Below are 18,052 nucleotides of genomic sequence, written 5' to 3'. Positions count from 1 at the left end.
GAATGATTCTTCATTATTTGCATGAAACTACAGCGCAGCTGAGATATTAAAAAATCCATTTGGCATACTTTTTTTTTTTTAAATACTTTCCATTAGTCTGTTTTCATAAATCTTCTCATAATCTGCTACTGTCCTGCATTGGAGACATGATACCGAGCTCAACAGGTATTTGATTTGTCTTGATATAACTATTATTCTCTTTTAAAGACACACCAAGATAATGAGTAATGACAAAAATGGAAAGGTCAAAGGGAAGACAGAGAGGCAGAAACCAGGGACAGATAAAGTCCCAGCTCAGTATGAGCACAGTTTCCCTGTGAATAATGCTGACATTAGCAATAAGATACTGAACATTAATACAAAGACTAGCTAGTTTAGTTAGCATGCTAAAGCTTCATTCTTCTAGGTAAATGCACCATTGAATGAAATGGAAAAATCTGCAGATAAAAAGACATACACAAAACTTTTAAATGTGTATATTACACATCTCCATATTATGATTTATAGAGATGCACCTCTTTAGAGTTTTAAATTTGACATAGAGTATATAGGTACAGACATCTCTATGCAAAAAAATGGAGGCTAGTTCCTTCTCTCTCATTATATGTATTTCTAACAACTGGAGATGCCATGATAAAAAAAATATTTTAAGACCTCTAAATAAAAACTCTGACAACTGGCACTATGGCACTCTAGTTATGAACTTCAAATAGAAAACTCCATTTTAAGCTCCAAATAAACTTGACACTCCAGTAAAGAAAAACAATTACATTAATTAGTCAACATTTGTCATAATTTACCACTGCAGCTTCACAGAACAATATCGGGTTTCCAAACCTGTGGTTCTGCTAAAGCTGCCCTTTTAATTATTCTTCTACTAGTAACATATTGGTAAACGAGGGAGCATTTTATGAATTCTTGAATTAGCAGCTTTTTAAAGTTAACATACAAGGGGAAAGCTCTGTTGATTGTGATCTGATCTCATTTTGGAAAAGAGTCCAGACTTCCTTTGGTTCCTTCATCAGCTTAGGCCTGTGGACTCTGGTGACAACAGGGACTTTTATTAGTACAACTATGAAGTTTTTGGTAGCAGTGTTTATACATCAATGACTCTCGTTCCGTGAAAAAAGCAGGCAGTGTCCACAAACTGCAAGGATGTTCAATACAATGAATAGTTACTTAGCGCTTCATTTTCTACATAATAACCTTTTTCTTATATGTAACTAAATATTTTAGGCATTTTATTAATTTATAAGCTTAGTTGTGGGCATCTGTTTTTGGCATCAGTACACAGACTGCCTAAAGTGTTGATAGCCTGTGTCCTTAAACAGTTTGTAAGTGTCCTTATAATTGCTCGTCACCTGTAAAAGAGGTTTAGATCTGATGCAAAATTAACATATGGTGAACAGATGGACTCAGAACAGACATTTGTCAAGAAAGTACTCACAAAGACTTTGGCTTCAGCCTTTTAGGACCTTCAGAAAAGTCCTACTTGAAGCTTCAAGTCATACTAATGAAGGAAACATCTTGCCTCAATGACAATTGAGAGTTGTGAAAGTTTACACAGTCACCTACAAAGAAGGATCCTTGCAACTTTTCTGTTGTCAGAGTCCCTTCATAAAGGGGAGAAATAAAATATTGTTTCCACAGACTACTCCACAAGCCCAAACAACCTGAATGTTCATCTTTCTAAAGTAAAAATGTAAGCAAGAAGTTATTACCGATTTTTTTTTTTAATTAAAACAATTAAAATAAAAAGTTCAAGAAAAATCCCACCTACGACACAAACTCTTCAAAATATTCCATTACTTACTGAGGAGGTAAGACAAGAGTTGTAGGCTGAGCTTTTGGTCTGCGTTTTGCAGATACTCCCATCTGGTTGGCCGAACGTTTCAAAGACTGCTGATTCAAAAGGCCAGATGCTAGCCCCGCATGGTACTGCAACTAGATAATAAAAAAATATACACATTAAAATACTCCCCACTGTAGTACTCATGCCACACCTCTACCATCTGTACACACACACTTGATTAAAATGACAGCCAGTCAGTTAATGCATGGTATTTCATATATTGCTTGGATGGGAGATGACACCAACCAATACATATAGAAGAGTCTGCTGTGAAACAGAAGTTAAATAGAAATTATGCCACAGGGCGAATAAGAAGATGAATCAAAAGACTTCCTCAAGTCACTAATTCTTCTGAAACTGGGACTTGCTTTTACATGTTAAAACTGTTTCTCCTCTCTGAGGATCAAGCTTTACTTTCTTTTGTTATTGACAAGTTACCACGCTGGTCTTACAAGAGGCTTCCCTCCCTAGAGGGGCTCATAGCCAACACCACATCCAGAGAGGAGCACGGCTGGAAGAAGACGAGAGGAAGAAATGTGTAATCCCTTCACTCCGTAAGCAGACTTCGTAGAAATAATTCTCATCTTTCTTCTCGAACATAAAAATGCAAACATTCACAAAGAAGTTTCTGGCGCTTTATAAAGAAAACCCTAGGTCTTTAAAATAGCTGCTAGCACCTCGCTCAAAAGTGTTGCAACTGAAAGATTCACGTTCAGTAGCTTCCTCCTCTACCCTTTTATTTTACTTGCCAATGAAAGATAAATTCATGAAGGACAGGCATGAAGCTGTGAGATTTTGAGTGAGTTCTCACTGCCTGTAGGTTTAAGAACTGCCACAGCGCTGTGTCTGCCCTGAAACCAGCCTCAAGTGCAACAAATTACAAGTTCACCCCTAAACGGCTTCAACCCACTTTCTTAGTCCCCCCTTTTGAAGAGGGGGGAGAAGAAGAAAAAAAGCTCAAGGTTCAGTGATAGACAAATGCAGTTCTTTTCATTACTCTACTGCCACATCAATGTTTTTGTTAAAACCTCTAAAGATTTGTTCTGGAAAAGGTTAACAGTTTTACAAGTTAACAAAACTAATCCCATGACCCCTACAGAGAAAAGGTTCCCGTTAGGAAACTACGGCTTACAAACGTTCAGAAAATAAAGTTGTCTTTCACGTAGCTATTCCACCGAGGACAGACTGAAAATACGGGCAAGAAAGCTAGGTAAAACGATCTACTCCAAAATGGCTATAAAAATGAGTGAAGCTATCCAGTGAGCCAGTCTGACTCAAACGTCAACGCTCGCAGCACCCGCAAGGCTTAGAGGGCTCCCGATTTCCTGGGCTGCTTCACCGCGTGCCAGTGATTAAACTATTTTTATTAATTATAAGTATTTATACATAATCTACTATGCTTCCAGGAATGCAGATCCAGCTGTCAAAATCTATAAGGGCCCATTAAATATTTAACCAAACCATCTTATAATGGGATAAAAGGTCAAAGTTAATAAAACTGACAGGCAGCTTCTGTCCAACTTGATTTATACATTATTAAAGTATCACATACCATATTCCATAAAACGCTTTTTTTTTTTTTTTTTTTTTTTTTTTGGAAGCAGGGATGTTAGCTGAAAGATTGGGAAATTTTTCCTTGTGTTTTCTGAGGAGCTGAAACAGGCCCAAAAATTCTTCCAGAGCAGCACTAGCAGTATCAAAAATACAGCCATGAGATTCAAAGGAACTGATGGATAACAAACAGTGCATATAGTTCATTTTTCCACTTGCAAAATAAACACACTTGTCTGCCAGCGTCAGCCATGACAGCAGATCTGGGCTAAAAACATACCAAACTATCACCTCTTAAAATTTTTGCTTACCAACAAAAGGACACCATTTCCAACCCTTTCCTCTTCACCTCAGGGATCCCTCGTGCAGCGTACTGCCTGGGTACTGAAAAGCTCACGCGGGTATGAGGGAAGCGAAGACGAGCTCATGGGAGACAAATCCTTAGCGGGTTACTAAACACCCAGAAACCACTTCTGGCTCAAGAAGTCCCTGCGCCGGAGGCTGCCGATGGCTGGAAGAAGGCTGGGGAGAATATCGTGCGTGCCCATCCTGTTTTTCTAGTCTTCCATAGCCATCTCTTCATAGCCACTGCTGGCCATCAGATGTTGGGCTAGATGAGCCGTTGGTTTGACCCGGTCGAGCTGTTCTTACACGTCTAATGGACCCAACGCAGCCAAACGCTGGGCACCTGCGGGATGGGGCTTCCTGCGGGATGCTCACAACACCTTACCGGCTTCCAAAATGATCAACAGCAATAGCTTTATCCATAAAATATGCTAAATGCTTACTGAACTTGAATATTGGCATGCTAGGTAGCATCGTAAATCATTTCTTTATCAGCCACTGAGGAATCCCCCATCATTCAGAGGCTTTATTACAGCAAGACATCCATGTCTTTCAGCTGTGGGGAATTCTGCCTGCTTTATGAGAAGCTAAGCTCTTTACTTCCTAATGAAATGCTCCTCTGTAAACCTTCAACGAGATTGATCCTTTTTCCCCAATACATGCAGATGAAACATAAAACCTTTTTCAGAAAATGAAGAAATAAAAAACAACAAGAAAATCAATTTATAACACTTAGCAGCTAGGATATACACCAGTGCCAACTTGTACAGTTTTATGATGAGTCTCATGATAGCTGATATTTTTCTTAAGACTGGAGAGGAGATCCACACATCAAGCAGATGTGTGAATTTCACATTTTAAAATCAAAAAAGACTCTAGTTCTCATGGTGTAGGAAAATTACTGAAAATAACATCTGAATATATACAAAAGCTTTACCTGAAGGTAAATAAAAACAGAACTCAGATTACTTTTAAATTTCATTATTTTTGAGATTCAGGATTTTTCTACATTTGCTAATGGTGATACAGTCTATATTTTCAAGAAGAGATTATCGCTAATGTTTTCCAGGTGCCAAAATCTATATTTTCATGCCATACCTGAGTATATGAAAACTACATTCATATAATAACGGTTCTCAAGCTTCCTCATAAAGTGAACTTCATTGTAATAGAGAGACCACTTGAACTCCCTTTTTTTTCAGTTGTAGGAGGGCAAATTTTTCATTCACATAAAATATATCTTTGGCTTTCACAAGAACAATTTAAATAGCGAAGGAGTATTAGATAAATACAGTCTGGATTTAGTTCCGTAAGCCTTAAGATTTAAAGTTATCACATAATATCTTGTATTTATTCTATCCTGATGACTCTCCTCTTTCCAAAACAAAGCAATCCATCCCCCCAACACACCCCCAAATTGCACTATCTTCTAGGGATGACCATTACACTTTGGAACAGACAGAGAATTTCTGCTACAGTCCATCTGCTAATCAGCAGCATTAAGGCCCCTTCCTTCAGTAAAGTGTACTGACATCAGCTTGACAGACTACATTTTAGCCAGCACAATTACTCTACAACGCGTGTTATGAAGCTACATACATGTACTAAATAAATGCTAACTTAAACCTTTTCAAATCAAAGCTTCTTCGTTAGAATCCTGCTAGGTCTAAAGGTCTTTTGCTTGCATAATTCATGCACTGGAGATTTTACACGTGTTGACTGCTGACCAAACAAGTCATTACACTCCACTTACTTACAACGTCATTTAAAGTTGCAGGGGAAGAGGGAGGGGGGAAGGGGAATCACTTGGAGCATTTACAATTATCATGTCAACTCCCAGTTGAAAATTACATTTACATATTAATTTTAAAGCTTTTAAAGCACCAATTAGTTTGCTTTAAAAAGCGAAATCAGAAGACTTTTTTTGTTTTTGACCACATTATTCTGCAGCAATATTTTTTCCAAGAACACTTTCATCTAAATATTATAGACCACATAAACAGAAAAGGGTTTTCTCAGAGACAGGTAATATAAAAAGTTGTTTATTCCCACTTCTTAGCAAAATGCAGTTTCACAGAAGTGGCTGACAGATACTTCTCCACCATGGAATTTTCCAGGTTCACTATGATACTGGCAAATGAATGCACATTTGCCTCCTTTTAAGATGCAGAGTATTGTGCCCCTCATCATTAAATTATTTCTCCCTTTCAGCTAACAAGGGATTCATCTATTTATGATAAAACCGTGGTATTTCTTTTGAAAAGAGCAATGAGCAAGCAAGGAGGACACTCCCCCAGTTTCATCTCTGCAGACTAACGTAGGCAAGAGAAAAATTACACTACTTTAATTGATTTTTTTTTAAGCTTGTCTCAGATAATGAGGCGAGTTTGGAAGTTCTTTTTTCTAAACAATGTTTGATCATTTTAGGGTAGCTGAATTCTTGACTTGGCCAAAACAGTATCAATAAACCAAAAGAGCAGAGTCTCCAATTTATTTACTCATTGGTTTTCCTCTTGGGTAACCGGGCTGCAGGCTTTTCAATTAACAGGAAAGCTAGACACTGTGCCTTTGCTCTAGTTTACAATTAGGACATTTTGTTCCATTATTTTAAACATTTATCCCCTGAAACACTTCCCAGTTTAGTAGATTACCTAAGCAACAAATACGCATCCATGATGGTAACAAAGGCTACCCCCATTTCGTTCTTTTAAATCCCTATACGAAAGTTATTCCCTCTTTTCCTGAGCTCCCTGACCTAACCAAGCTGCGGCACTAACGAGCTCGCGTTTCGGTTGAAGCCTCTTGCATGCCGCTGCTCTCGTCTGTGTTGCGCTCGGATGCACGGCGCCACTGCCCCGCTCTGATGGATAAACCCGGGGTAGGGAGCGCTCCGAGGAAACCCACCTGCAGGCGCTTCTGCACCACCAACCTCGCTTTTCCCTCCCCTCTCTCCTCCCATCCCAGGGCCATGCACTGAAAAACAAATTTAGACACACGGATACATAAGAATGTTTCTTTTTAAGATACATTAGTACCCAAAGCATCGGCATGTTTCTCCATCTGTTTCTTTCCATGCCTTGTCTTCAGGACACCCTCTGCCCATCATCTTTGAACTCAGGTTTTTGCTGAGTGCCGTTTAATTGGTGCGATATTCCAGCCATAAAGTGTTTGTCCCATATTTTTCTTCCAAAAACACATTGACATTCTGCTGATGAATGACTGCATCAATATTCCCCCTATTCCAATATTCCTTGCAGATCTTTGGCTTTTTGCCATGCAGAAGATGGCAAATCCAGGCACTTTCTTGCGGGAGCTGCTCAAAACCTCAACAGCATCAGCATCTTGCTCCCAATAAAATCAGCTGCACTGTCCAAAGTCTCCGCAAAAACCACTATCACTCCAAGTTTTTAAAGTGTTTTGATTACCGGTTTTGTGTTTGTTTGGGTTTTTTTTTTGGGGGGGGGGTGGTGTTACCAGTTACACTAGTGACATATCTACGATTCTAGGATAACATCAACACAAAGGGACACTACAAAGGCAACAGGGCCTGAGATTCAAAGAAATCTAAAATTTGAAATTAATAAACACGGCAGAGTAATCATAATATGGGGCTGTATACTACCTCATTTCCTTCTTCAGAGGTATAACCATGTTTTATGCTTAAATTGTTTATAAACATTTGTGAGTGTTCCGAAGGGTTGGGGATGCACTCCTGAAGTATAACAAAATGGAAATAACCACCATTTAATTGGATATGCAGCTACAACTCAGATACCTAAAAGACTCACAAAAAGTAGAGTAAAATTATTACATTGCTTTCTGCATGTAAATCACAGAATAAAAACATGTGCAGTAACAAACAGTACTATTTTCAAGTAATCTCGGCTTAAAGGGTAGTAGTAGGCACAGAGGTCATCAAATCCACTAATGTGAAAACAGTCTTAGTATCACCCTATGTTATATATTCACACTGGTGTGTTGCACTTAATGGATCCCATTAAAGCCTAAAGACCAAAAAGTTTATTTGACAAAAACCCTAAATTCCTTTCGACAAGGGGATTCTCCTTGCACAGGGTAAATAGCCTGTAACAGGGAGAAGTCATCATTAAAACTCAAGATTGAGTAAGGACACAACTAGCATCTTTCCCCAGTGCTGCTGTGCTGCCTCAAAAAGCTACTGGAACTTCAAATTGAAGACACTGTTCTCATGCTAAAATTAATATTTTCTAAAGCCCTAGACTAAATCTTCGGTGTCAGAGGCTCAGGTGGCAGCTATGTCGATATCAAGGATGGCCTGCTGCCTTGGTAACAGGGGATGCTCAGGTTCTTAAATAAGAAATCTGAAGAAACTTTAAAACTGGGTGGTAGAAAAAAGGGCTCGAATAAGCTACAGATATACACCCTTGGAAGTGTGCAGCAGTGTGCCACGATCTGCAGCGCTGTGGTTGGGCTTTCCCACCATAACAAGTAAACTACTTTACACTGGAATAAAGAATTGAATACTCTTTTTCAATAAAATGTTTACAACAAGGTGCAGCTTATGCCAAATCCAACCAGTCCAGTTACACAATGAGGCAGCAGGGAAGAAGGGTCAGAGAACACGAGAGAGAAATTTGTTAGTGGATGCAGCAGAGTAGCATTAATGACTCTGGCTCATATTCATCCTGCTAATATACTTTTTTCTAATTCATTAAATTCAATTATTTTAACTTCTGCTAACTTCTGCCTTTCCTTAGCTTTAGTCGCTCTCACAATCATTAAAATGCACAATACACTTGGACTAGCAAATATCCATACTAATTGTCAGAGAACAGTTATTAGTCTAGCCTTTTCTGTCAACATACCAAAACATGGCTTTATTCAACCTCTCATGGCCTTCCTGAAGAGGAAGTCATACTTTCAGAGTTGAACTCAAGCATACAGTTTATCCCAATACAAACAGATACACTCTGCAAAGCTACATCAGGCATCGCCGCTTGCTTCTACCAGAGGTTATCACACCGCTGTGCCAGCAGAAGGGGTTGCAAGAACACCGTTTAAACTAGTCTGATTGAATTTGCCAAATCAGAAGAGAGGCTTCTTCCTCAAATGGTTCCTTCTGCTACTACACAGAACGAAAAAAGGGTCACATCTCCCGATTTTTTTGCTCAGTTGTTTTCTTCATTCTTAGCTCTCTAAGCATGAACTCGTCTTTCCTTCTATCTCACAGGCATCACGAAGCAGTGCTGATGGGAATGCTAATTTCCAGCTGGCTAGCAATGACAACCAATAATGGCTTTAAGCAGTATAGTTAGATCTGGAACAGAATATATGTGGCCTATTTCCTTACAGGAACATTCTTACTACAGTACAAGAATATTCTTCATCAGATTAATTTATACCCCTTCCAAGACAGTATAAACTAACCCACAGAAGACACACACACAAAAATAAGAGCAATCAGTACAGGTCACTGTTATATGTACTTAAAGAAAGCAGCTTAAATTCTCACCTTCCCTTGCAACAACCCAGATTTTAGCACAGACAAACCCCAGAATCACCCTGGGTGGTTGGAAGTTATAGATCAGCTGCGCTCTGGAGGATGAGCACTGGAAAGAAATGCACTGTTTCCCCCTTCGCAACATGCCATGTTCAGCACTGCCGGGCCTTCGAGAGCCCCCGCTGGAAGGCACAACCAGGAGCAGTGGATTTGCAAGCAGAATCCTGAAACGTAACGGTCAACAAAAACTGAAACTGCTTTTTGTCACAGGGTAATTACAAAGAGTTTTTCTTTTCACTCAACGTTTCTATGTTCAAAATTAATGATACATCTTTGAATCCTGGTTTTCAACCTCACATCAGCTTTTGGGAGATGGAGCAATTCATCACTAGCAGCAGTGAGCGCCTCATTCTGAAGATTCACTGAAGAATTTGTCCAGCTAATACAATATTACACGTTAACTAGAAACTGTAAATTAAAACTTTTTTTTTAACCCCTCAGAATATAATTTTATGGTTTACAAGAGGAACTTTCAGGAATTTTGTCTGAAACAGAATGTTGAACTTACACAGAATTAGCACGCTGCATTTCATTACAATGTTTATATAAGAAATTGGACAATCATAAATCAGCAAACCTTGTCATTTGTACACAAGGTAAGGAAATCATTTTAATTCACGTTGCTAGAGACTACAATGTATTTTACTACACCAGTTTATGCAATGAACTATTAATAACAGCAACATACGGCCAAACTTCATTTAAAAAACAAATAAACCACCTTTAGTGATTCTGAATGTCTCTACTTTTAGATGACCAACCTGAAATGCCTAAAAAAGCCCACTTTGAAAAATCCATTTAAAAGAAAGTTCAACTTAGACATTCAAAAAACAAGTAGACATTTATAAAAATCTTAGTCAAATTATTTCTTTAGACTCCAAAGAGTTAAGTTATGAATGTTTTTAGGAAGGAAGACAGAATCCATCAGGTTTGATTGATAAAAGTGTAGCTTTTAACTAACACTGAAAAAAGTGAAGACTGGCAACATTTTTCCCAGAATAATATGCTTTCTCTGCTTTTTTTCAGCGCACTGCACATAAATCAAAGAAATGTTAAAGAGGCCCATACATCACAAGCTGGCATTTCTAAACTATTTACAAAATCTGTAATAGTCAAGAGGATGGAATATATAGAAGAGTGACCAGCAAAGTTACTGAAAGAGAAAAGGCAGTTCTACCATCCTGGCAGACTTAATTAAGGTTGGAAATAAGTCTTCATTGTAGAATTTAAAATACTAAACAAATCCAATCCTGATAATTTAGGGTTACCAAAAGCAAACAAGACAACCTATTAGCCAAAACAGAGATAAGGTGGATTTGAGCAACATGCTTGTTCCAAGATTAAGCGCACGGTTCTGAAAACAGATAAAGCAAATGTTCTAATAAGGCTTGGAGCACAAGCAAAAGCAAAGCTCACATGTCTGTATGTTATGTCTGTAAACAGACTACAGCCCCAAATCAGTAACTGGTGCTCAGCTGCATATCTATCAAATTTTCATATCCCAACATCTAAGCACACAACAGACTTATACAGATGCGGTTTTCCTCATCAACTTTAACGAATGAGAATCTCATCTCCTCTTCTGAAAGGAAAGACACGGCTTACCAAGAGTTTATCTGTCGATCTGTTGAAGATGTCACACTCAGACTAGAGAGTGCAAAAAAGCAAAGAGTTGTTTTACAACCAAATCCAAAACTTACTGTAGTCTGAACTAGTGTAAAAGCCATATGCTTTGCAAAAACACCTCTTTTGCTACACATATTTTTTACCACAGCACAAAGAGTAACAGTTCTAAAGCTGCTGTAATCTTTATTTCTGAAAATAGATCACATATTCTTACTCTCATCTGCCACACTTGGGTAGGCTAACTGAACAGAAACCAGTAAAACAAGGAAATACTACACACTGCAACGAAAGCTAAGACAGACATACTCCATTACGAGAAGTTACCAGCAATTTACAGGTAGAAAAGCAGCTCAGACACCATGAGAATGGCAACAGCACGATGCATGGAACAGAAACATTTGGTGGAAGGGAACATAAAGCAGTTTTCCTCCTCTGTCACTGTTTAAGACTTTCTGTAGGAATATTTTAGATGAAGCCAGGGGCACCTCAGAAAGATCTTTAGGAGTAAAAGAAATGGAATATACTTCACGTTATTTTCATGGGAGCTTATAATGATATTGTAATTAACTCAATTACACCACAGAATTAAGAGCCTTTAAAATGCTCCCAGTCATTCATTACAGGTCTAATTAAAAATCTCATTTGGTGCTTAGCCAGCAACAAATATTAAACGACTTGCTAACTACCCATATCTAAGTATATATGTATTATCTTTACCATACTGCCTGCTTCCACGTTCACTAGTCAGTGAGCAACATCAGGATTTTTTTTTTTAAATAATGTATTAAAGATGGTGAGAAAAACGGTCAAGATGCCACTTTCGTTTAGAAGCCTCAACACCTGCAACTGCATATCCACTGACTGCGGCTAACCAGTTTATTTCTAGTTTTAGTTAAGAGCTTCTACAATAGCAGATGTCTTTCCTCCCACACATCAATTAATTTGCAAATGCACTCAGGTTGTAGAAATAATGAAGTGCTGAATGCTTTTCTATTGGCAAGTTTTGCTATCAGGAGGTGGATGCTGTAGGCGAGGTGCTAAAATGCGCTGCTGCTATATGCATGCCAAAGGAAAGATATGCCACATGAAACTTGGTCGACAGCTAACAGTGCACATCAATTATTTCATTTACCCCTCTCCCACTACCACTAAAAGGAAGAAACCCTCTCCCGAAAACTTTTTATTGTATTTATCTAGGTATTTATAACACACCCTTTATAATGAGATTTGAGCTTTGTGCTAACCCAAGAATAATTTCTGATTTGAAGACTAACATACAGGAAGAAGAAAGTAGTATTTTTTCCATGTATTGTTACGTATGCTAAAAAGTTACATTAAAAATTGTTAAGGTTACAAATCAAGCATTCAATACCTAGGAAATGCTTGAATTCATATTGCCCAGGCAATCTTAAATCAGTCTCCATGGGCTGAGTACTCAAATTTAAGTCACATTCTTTTTTCCAGTGAACCTTGACTTAGCAGTGTGCAGGATCACATAGCTGGAACAGGCAGTTATTCAGCACCTACTTGCATGCACAGAATGTTATTTACAGTATTTCACAATTTCCACATTTATCGCCTCAGATTTTTCCTCTGTGATACTCTTTATCTTACTCCTCTACAAATATTACTAAATTTATCCACAGAATTCTTATTCCACTCATTTTGGGTGTGGATCTGAGGAATCTCGCATTTTTAACACCACTAGATGTTTTATAGTACTTACTATATGTAGAGTAGAGTTCCTATAGGCATTAATTGTAGTCAGATGCTCAGCAATTCTTCAACACAGTCCAAAGAGGCTTTAAACCGGGCCATGAGCAAGGTCTGAATCTTTACCTCTGCTTCTACCGCTTGAGATACAGGAGTAGTTGGTAGCAGTACACTCATCTTCTGTCTCAATCAGGCACTAATTGGAATTGAAACACATTTTGCCAGCTCCTTGCTGAAAATAAGTTAAAACCAAGTTTAGAACTTTCAAATTAAGTTCTAAGCTCTGGAGGACAACATGTTCTCATGGACACAGGCCGTTCTCATTTCGAGTCCTCAACTTTGAAAGCATGTAGTCAGTGAACATGCCACAGGGGAAAAAAGGGTTAGGTCACGGTTAAGACCCTGGACAGTCGGATACCATCCTTTCTGCAATTGTCTAGGAAATATTAAACCAGTCCAAAAGAACCTTTATGAATATTTAGTCCTGCCTCCCACCTAATGTAAGATACTTCTGTCTTCAGAATTTAGCAATAGTAGTTATTAAAAAGAAAAAAATACCCAATGCAAACATGTCTTTCAAGTCTTCCAAGGAAGGCAAATCCATATTCCAGCGCTTAATCCACTTCCCCCTGCCCCCAATAAAGATGATGATACAGAATAATCAAGTCATCCATTATTTTTTCTTTTATAAGCAAAATAAATTGAACTGGTTTGACCATACAGAAGGATTTTAGGCACTCAAATGCTTTTGATCAGTTCTCACATGTCTCAAGTGGGAAACCCCAAATTAACAGGCACCTGGTCAAATGATCACAAAGTAGTAAAAGCAATTAAAATAATGCTTAAAACCATTTTAAGCTGTAATAACCAAAATGGTAGTAGTACAGGTACTAATACAGGTAAGGAAATTTGTTGTTAAAAATGCATGATTTTGTTTTTTAAAACATGTAATTTTCAGGCTGACCTTGTCCCTTTTAAAATTTTATAGCACCTTCAGTTCCAATTTGAGATTTTCATACGGAGTAGGCAAAGCTTCTTACGTCCTGTATTAAATGCAAGACACCTTCCTGGCACGATCTGCAGTATTAATAATATAACAGTACCAATTTCAGGAGCAGCAATGTAGCATCAGTGCATGCATACCTATATGAATGGAAGTTTAACCACGTATATTGTGGAAATCTTTAATACATCACAGAAAAAAACAAGTCTAAGATAGCTCAAACATTATTTGAGATTTCCTCTTTTGCCATATAAACACATGACCTTGCCATCCTTCACAAGGTAACACCAATGTATCTGATAGAAGAAAACATATGCTTCTCTTTAGTGGATTCAAAATAGGAATAGAGGGGAAAGAGAACGACACTCAGGGCCAATCCCAAGTTTCTGGGGACTAGACTTGCAGCTGTCACTGTATTCAGCACAAAGTGTCCCCACCCACACAAGCCCTTGAATACTCGTGTAACTAATTGCCACAACACAATTTGAAATGCTACTTTTTGGAAACAATAAACACTACAAATTCTTTATTTAGCTAGAATTTTGCTCTGGTCTTATCAGGAGAGTTTTAACTTTGAGACTGAGCCATTTTTAAGTTGCCGTGGGACACAGTTAAAACCACAGGAGAACCTAAGTGATTCGTTTTTCTGGACCTCAGAAGATACTGACACATGCGTGACTTCTCACACATCTGCTGTCTTGCAGGCGCTCCTCCATAACCCAGTTACCACTTCAGTGTCTCCCATCCAAGCCCCAAACAGTTCAGCCCCCATGGAAATCCCCAGCAGAACTGATCACACAGCGGACGGCAGGATCCATCCTTGCGGTACTTCCTGCCGTGGCGGAGGCTGCCCAGTCCGACACTCCTCACTTCCATAGCTCGCAAGCTCACCGGAAGAGCCGCAGTGCCTCAAGAGATTTCAGATGCTACAGAGATTCAGCTAGAGTCAGCTAGACCCTCCGGCTCAATCTGAGGTATCTGACACGGTATCTGAAATACACAGAGGGGGAAAAAAAATGTTGTCCTTGCTTTCCAATTCATTTTATGGTATATAATCAAAACCACCCTTCTATCCTGAGCTGGAAAACACCAAGAAGTCTGGCTGACCTGGAGGACCTGCCCTGCCTTCCCTTCCCAAATGTTACATTGTGCCACAATTTCAATTATCACCTTACTGTGAGCTGGAAGCCACCCATTTACATAGGCAACAGAGCTAAATTTATCAGCTGGTTCCAGGAAAACCACCATGCACCCGATATATCAAAAAGTGGTCTGCTGTCCTCCAAAACTTGCTGTTCCTGAAAAGCCACAAAATGCTGTTTGCTATATTCTGGAAAAAAGATCGCTCATTCATTACTTTCTTTTTCCCCCTCAAAAGGCAATTTAACACCCTCCCTCCTAACAATACCAAGCTGTTCAGGAGCAAACCCCTCATGCGGCTTAGCTCGGGACACTGCTCACTGCTGCAGCCGCGGTATGTGCAAAACATTGGAAAGTCATTGGAAGTGACTGGCTTCATCTGAACAGTGAAGTGAGAAGATAAAAGCATATTGTATATACAAGAAAAATAAATCGCAGCTTTTAGTCTTCAAGATAGACAAGGAAACTACATTAAAAAAAAGTATGCTCTACTACACTTATGTTTAGAAACAGGCACAAGCTGGTGAATCCAGCATTAAATATTCCAAAAGTATCCTTAACTCTTCAGCAGTGCATGCACTTATACAGTCCAAAAGGATCTTTCGTCAGAGATCATACAGATCTGTATGAGATCATATAGTCTATGTGACAAACCAGTACACATTTAAGGAAACTAGGAAAAAAAGCACACTGGAGGGTTTTTTGCTTAAAAAGGAAGGAAAAAAAAACATGAATTTTTAACTTCTCATTTCTGTTACTTCTCTAGCCAGGGAGCCTTTTGTGAACAAGGACACTACCCTACATACCTCCCAAAGTTTATTTCTTATCATGCCAACAATATAGCAACATGAACAACTGACAATTCATTCAACTACAGTTTTTGCCTGAGGCACTTAAAAAAAACAAAAGAGCAAGTAAAACTCATAAATGGTGCTGAAAGAGCTAAAGGCTTGCTTCTGGCACGCTAAGCAAGCGGAACAATTGAAAGCCATGGAGTAGTTAGTAATTTATACTACTGAGCCTAATGCTTGGACAGTAAGGAAAACAGATGGCTCTGCAATATGGAGATGGCTCCATGAAAAGCAGTGGGCACAGGGATGGTGCAATAATGTAGTAGCATTAGTTTGTGGGCCTGTTGCAACAGCCATAGCAAACCAAATTCCATCATTTCAGGATATACAAAAAAACAAAGCAAAACAAAATAGAACTTAATTAGTTCAGTAAACTTTTATTCCATGATAAAGCATAGTTAAGGCTTTTTGGAGGGTCCTGCATAGTTTCGTGCAAATAAATATACCTAAATTGCCCAGCACGAGCAGTGTTGCTCTCCCTGTCCCACCCCCCTCCCAATAATTCTGAATCACACAGAACGGCTTTGAGCGTCAGCTATTTCTACTTTTAGCTCCGCTTTAAATAAAAGTGTGCTGAATGCAAGCTGCATAATGAAGGCTCAAAACCATGGAGATGGCACAGACTGCAACTGGGCAGCATTACCAAGCTGTGGGTTTTTTATTTTTTGTTTTTCATTCTGGCAGACTTATTTAATTGGGTGGAACAAAAACAACATTTGCCAAGGGAAGTTTCCAACTGCATTCTGGAGCAGACAAGCGGCTGGCTGGTTTCAAACGTAAGTACTGCTTCAGACCTTAAGGACTTGATCAGAGGCAATGGACTCACAGCGGTGCTCATACACACACGTACGCACAAAGAACAGGGGAAAGGCTTCACAGCAATGCGTAAGGAGCTCAAACTAACTTTTCTTAAACTATTACATTCCCAGGTCATTGGGACCAAATGATACACCAGCCATGCAAGGACTTTAAATATTCTGAAAACCCAACCTGCAACTTTTCAGAAAGTCCAAATCATTATAGTCTCTTTGGCCACAGGAACCTCTTCAAACATGGAAATACTCTCTAGGGAGTCACAGCATGGATGAAAACCTAGGTTTAAAGTCAAGCAAAAGAGCCTTCTTCCTCTGCAACTTTCCCATGATAAAAAAAAAAAAAAAAAAAAAATTGTTCAAAGGGTAAGGTTATCATTGAACAGAGGCAGTACCACCTTCTTACACACACACCATGACAGGTGACACTGTTAAGCTCCAGATTATGCCAAGATCTTCTGTGTTTTAGCAACGAGACTATGTCAACTAAAGAAAAATGTTTTGCTGTAGAATATTTTTATTTTTTAATCAAAATTCACTGGATGATAATTGCTGGTGCAAGGCAGGGGGAAATGAAGGTCTCAGAGTTGCAGTTTTACAGTAGGGCTGAAAGACCCAGGGAACTGTTGCCTGAAGGATCACCCCTCCCATGACTGTGAGCACCTAACCCAGTGGTAGGCCAGTCCAGAGACTGAACTAGACAAAAAAACAGTCCCACCAAGAAATGTCTTTTGCCAGTTTAGTTCCTTGAACTTACTCACAATGAAGTCAGAGGACAGAAGTGCAACAAATGGGGACAGTGATTTACCATAAAGCCAATCAGTCAAATTCTTATCAAAGAAGAAAGATAAATAGTTGTTCAACTATTCAATAACAGAGATCATGATCTTTCACTGGAACAAACATTGCCTATAACAGTGTTGCCCAAACTCCAAAAGTTTCCCTATGAGGCCGCAACAACTTCTGGAAAGCAGATTCCACTACAAACCCTGCTGTAGATGAGGAAAGTTAAAATTGTTAGGAGTGGGCAACTATACAAACATATACACGTACAGGGATAACAGATGCCAACTGGAGGCTGCTAGATTTAAAAAAGCAGAATAAATTGGTCTGAAGCATTTCCAAAGTGCAGTGAGAGTGCACTGTCTGAACACTGATAAAAGCCCAAGACAGTGTTCTGAGAGAAGGCAGAATGGAAACACACAGCTGGCTGCACCTGCGTTCAGTTTGCACAAGAAGCATGAAAGCAGAAAGTTTATTATTGCTCTCAGTACCAAACATTATTGATCATTAAATTAATAATCAAGTAGGAAATTAAATTAATTCATCTCAAGGAAGATGCTTTCAAAATACATTTCTCTTCTGCACTTCAACCCGATTAACACACTGTGCAAGAAGAGTTCAAAGAGAACCTGCAAAGTAATTGCCAGCACGTATATGCACAGCATTTGGCCTGCCATGACAGCTGCCACTGGTAGCGTTCTCCCCAAGAATGCAAATGATTAAGTTAGATTAAATACCTACTTTGGTTAAATACTCTTGATAATAAGGGATTTTTCTTCCCTTTTTCTAAAGGGTGTTTTCTGTTGGCAACTGACGGATCTTATTTTACACTGTTTT

The 18,052-nt window shown here is 38.9% G+C and overlaps 1 protein-coding gene across 1 annotated transcript in view; it reads right to left on the bottom strand.

Annotated features, from left to right (window-relative positions):
- MED27 (mediator complex subunit 27) overlaps window positions 1-18,052 on the bottom strand; it is a 100,104-nt gene that overhangs the window by 60,308 nt on the left and 21,744 nt on the right. The window contains exon 3 of the mRNA XM_067308919.1: window positions 1,814-1,944. Within this exon, the coding sequence (XP_067165020.1) occupies window positions 1,814-1,944 (131 nt within the window). The remainder of the gene's footprint in view (window positions 1-1,813; window positions 1,945-18,052) is intronic.

Source organism: Apteryx mantelli, chromosome 21 (assembly GCF_036417845.1).
Source record: "Apteryx mantelli isolate bAptMan1 chromosome 21, bAptMan1.hap1, whole genome shotgun sequence".
Lineage (NCBI taxonomy): Eukaryota > Metazoa > Chordata > Aves > Apterygiformes > Apterygidae > Apteryx > Apteryx mantelli.
Note: the sequence above shows the minus strand (reverse complement) of the source record. Positions and strands in the feature narration are given on the sequence as shown.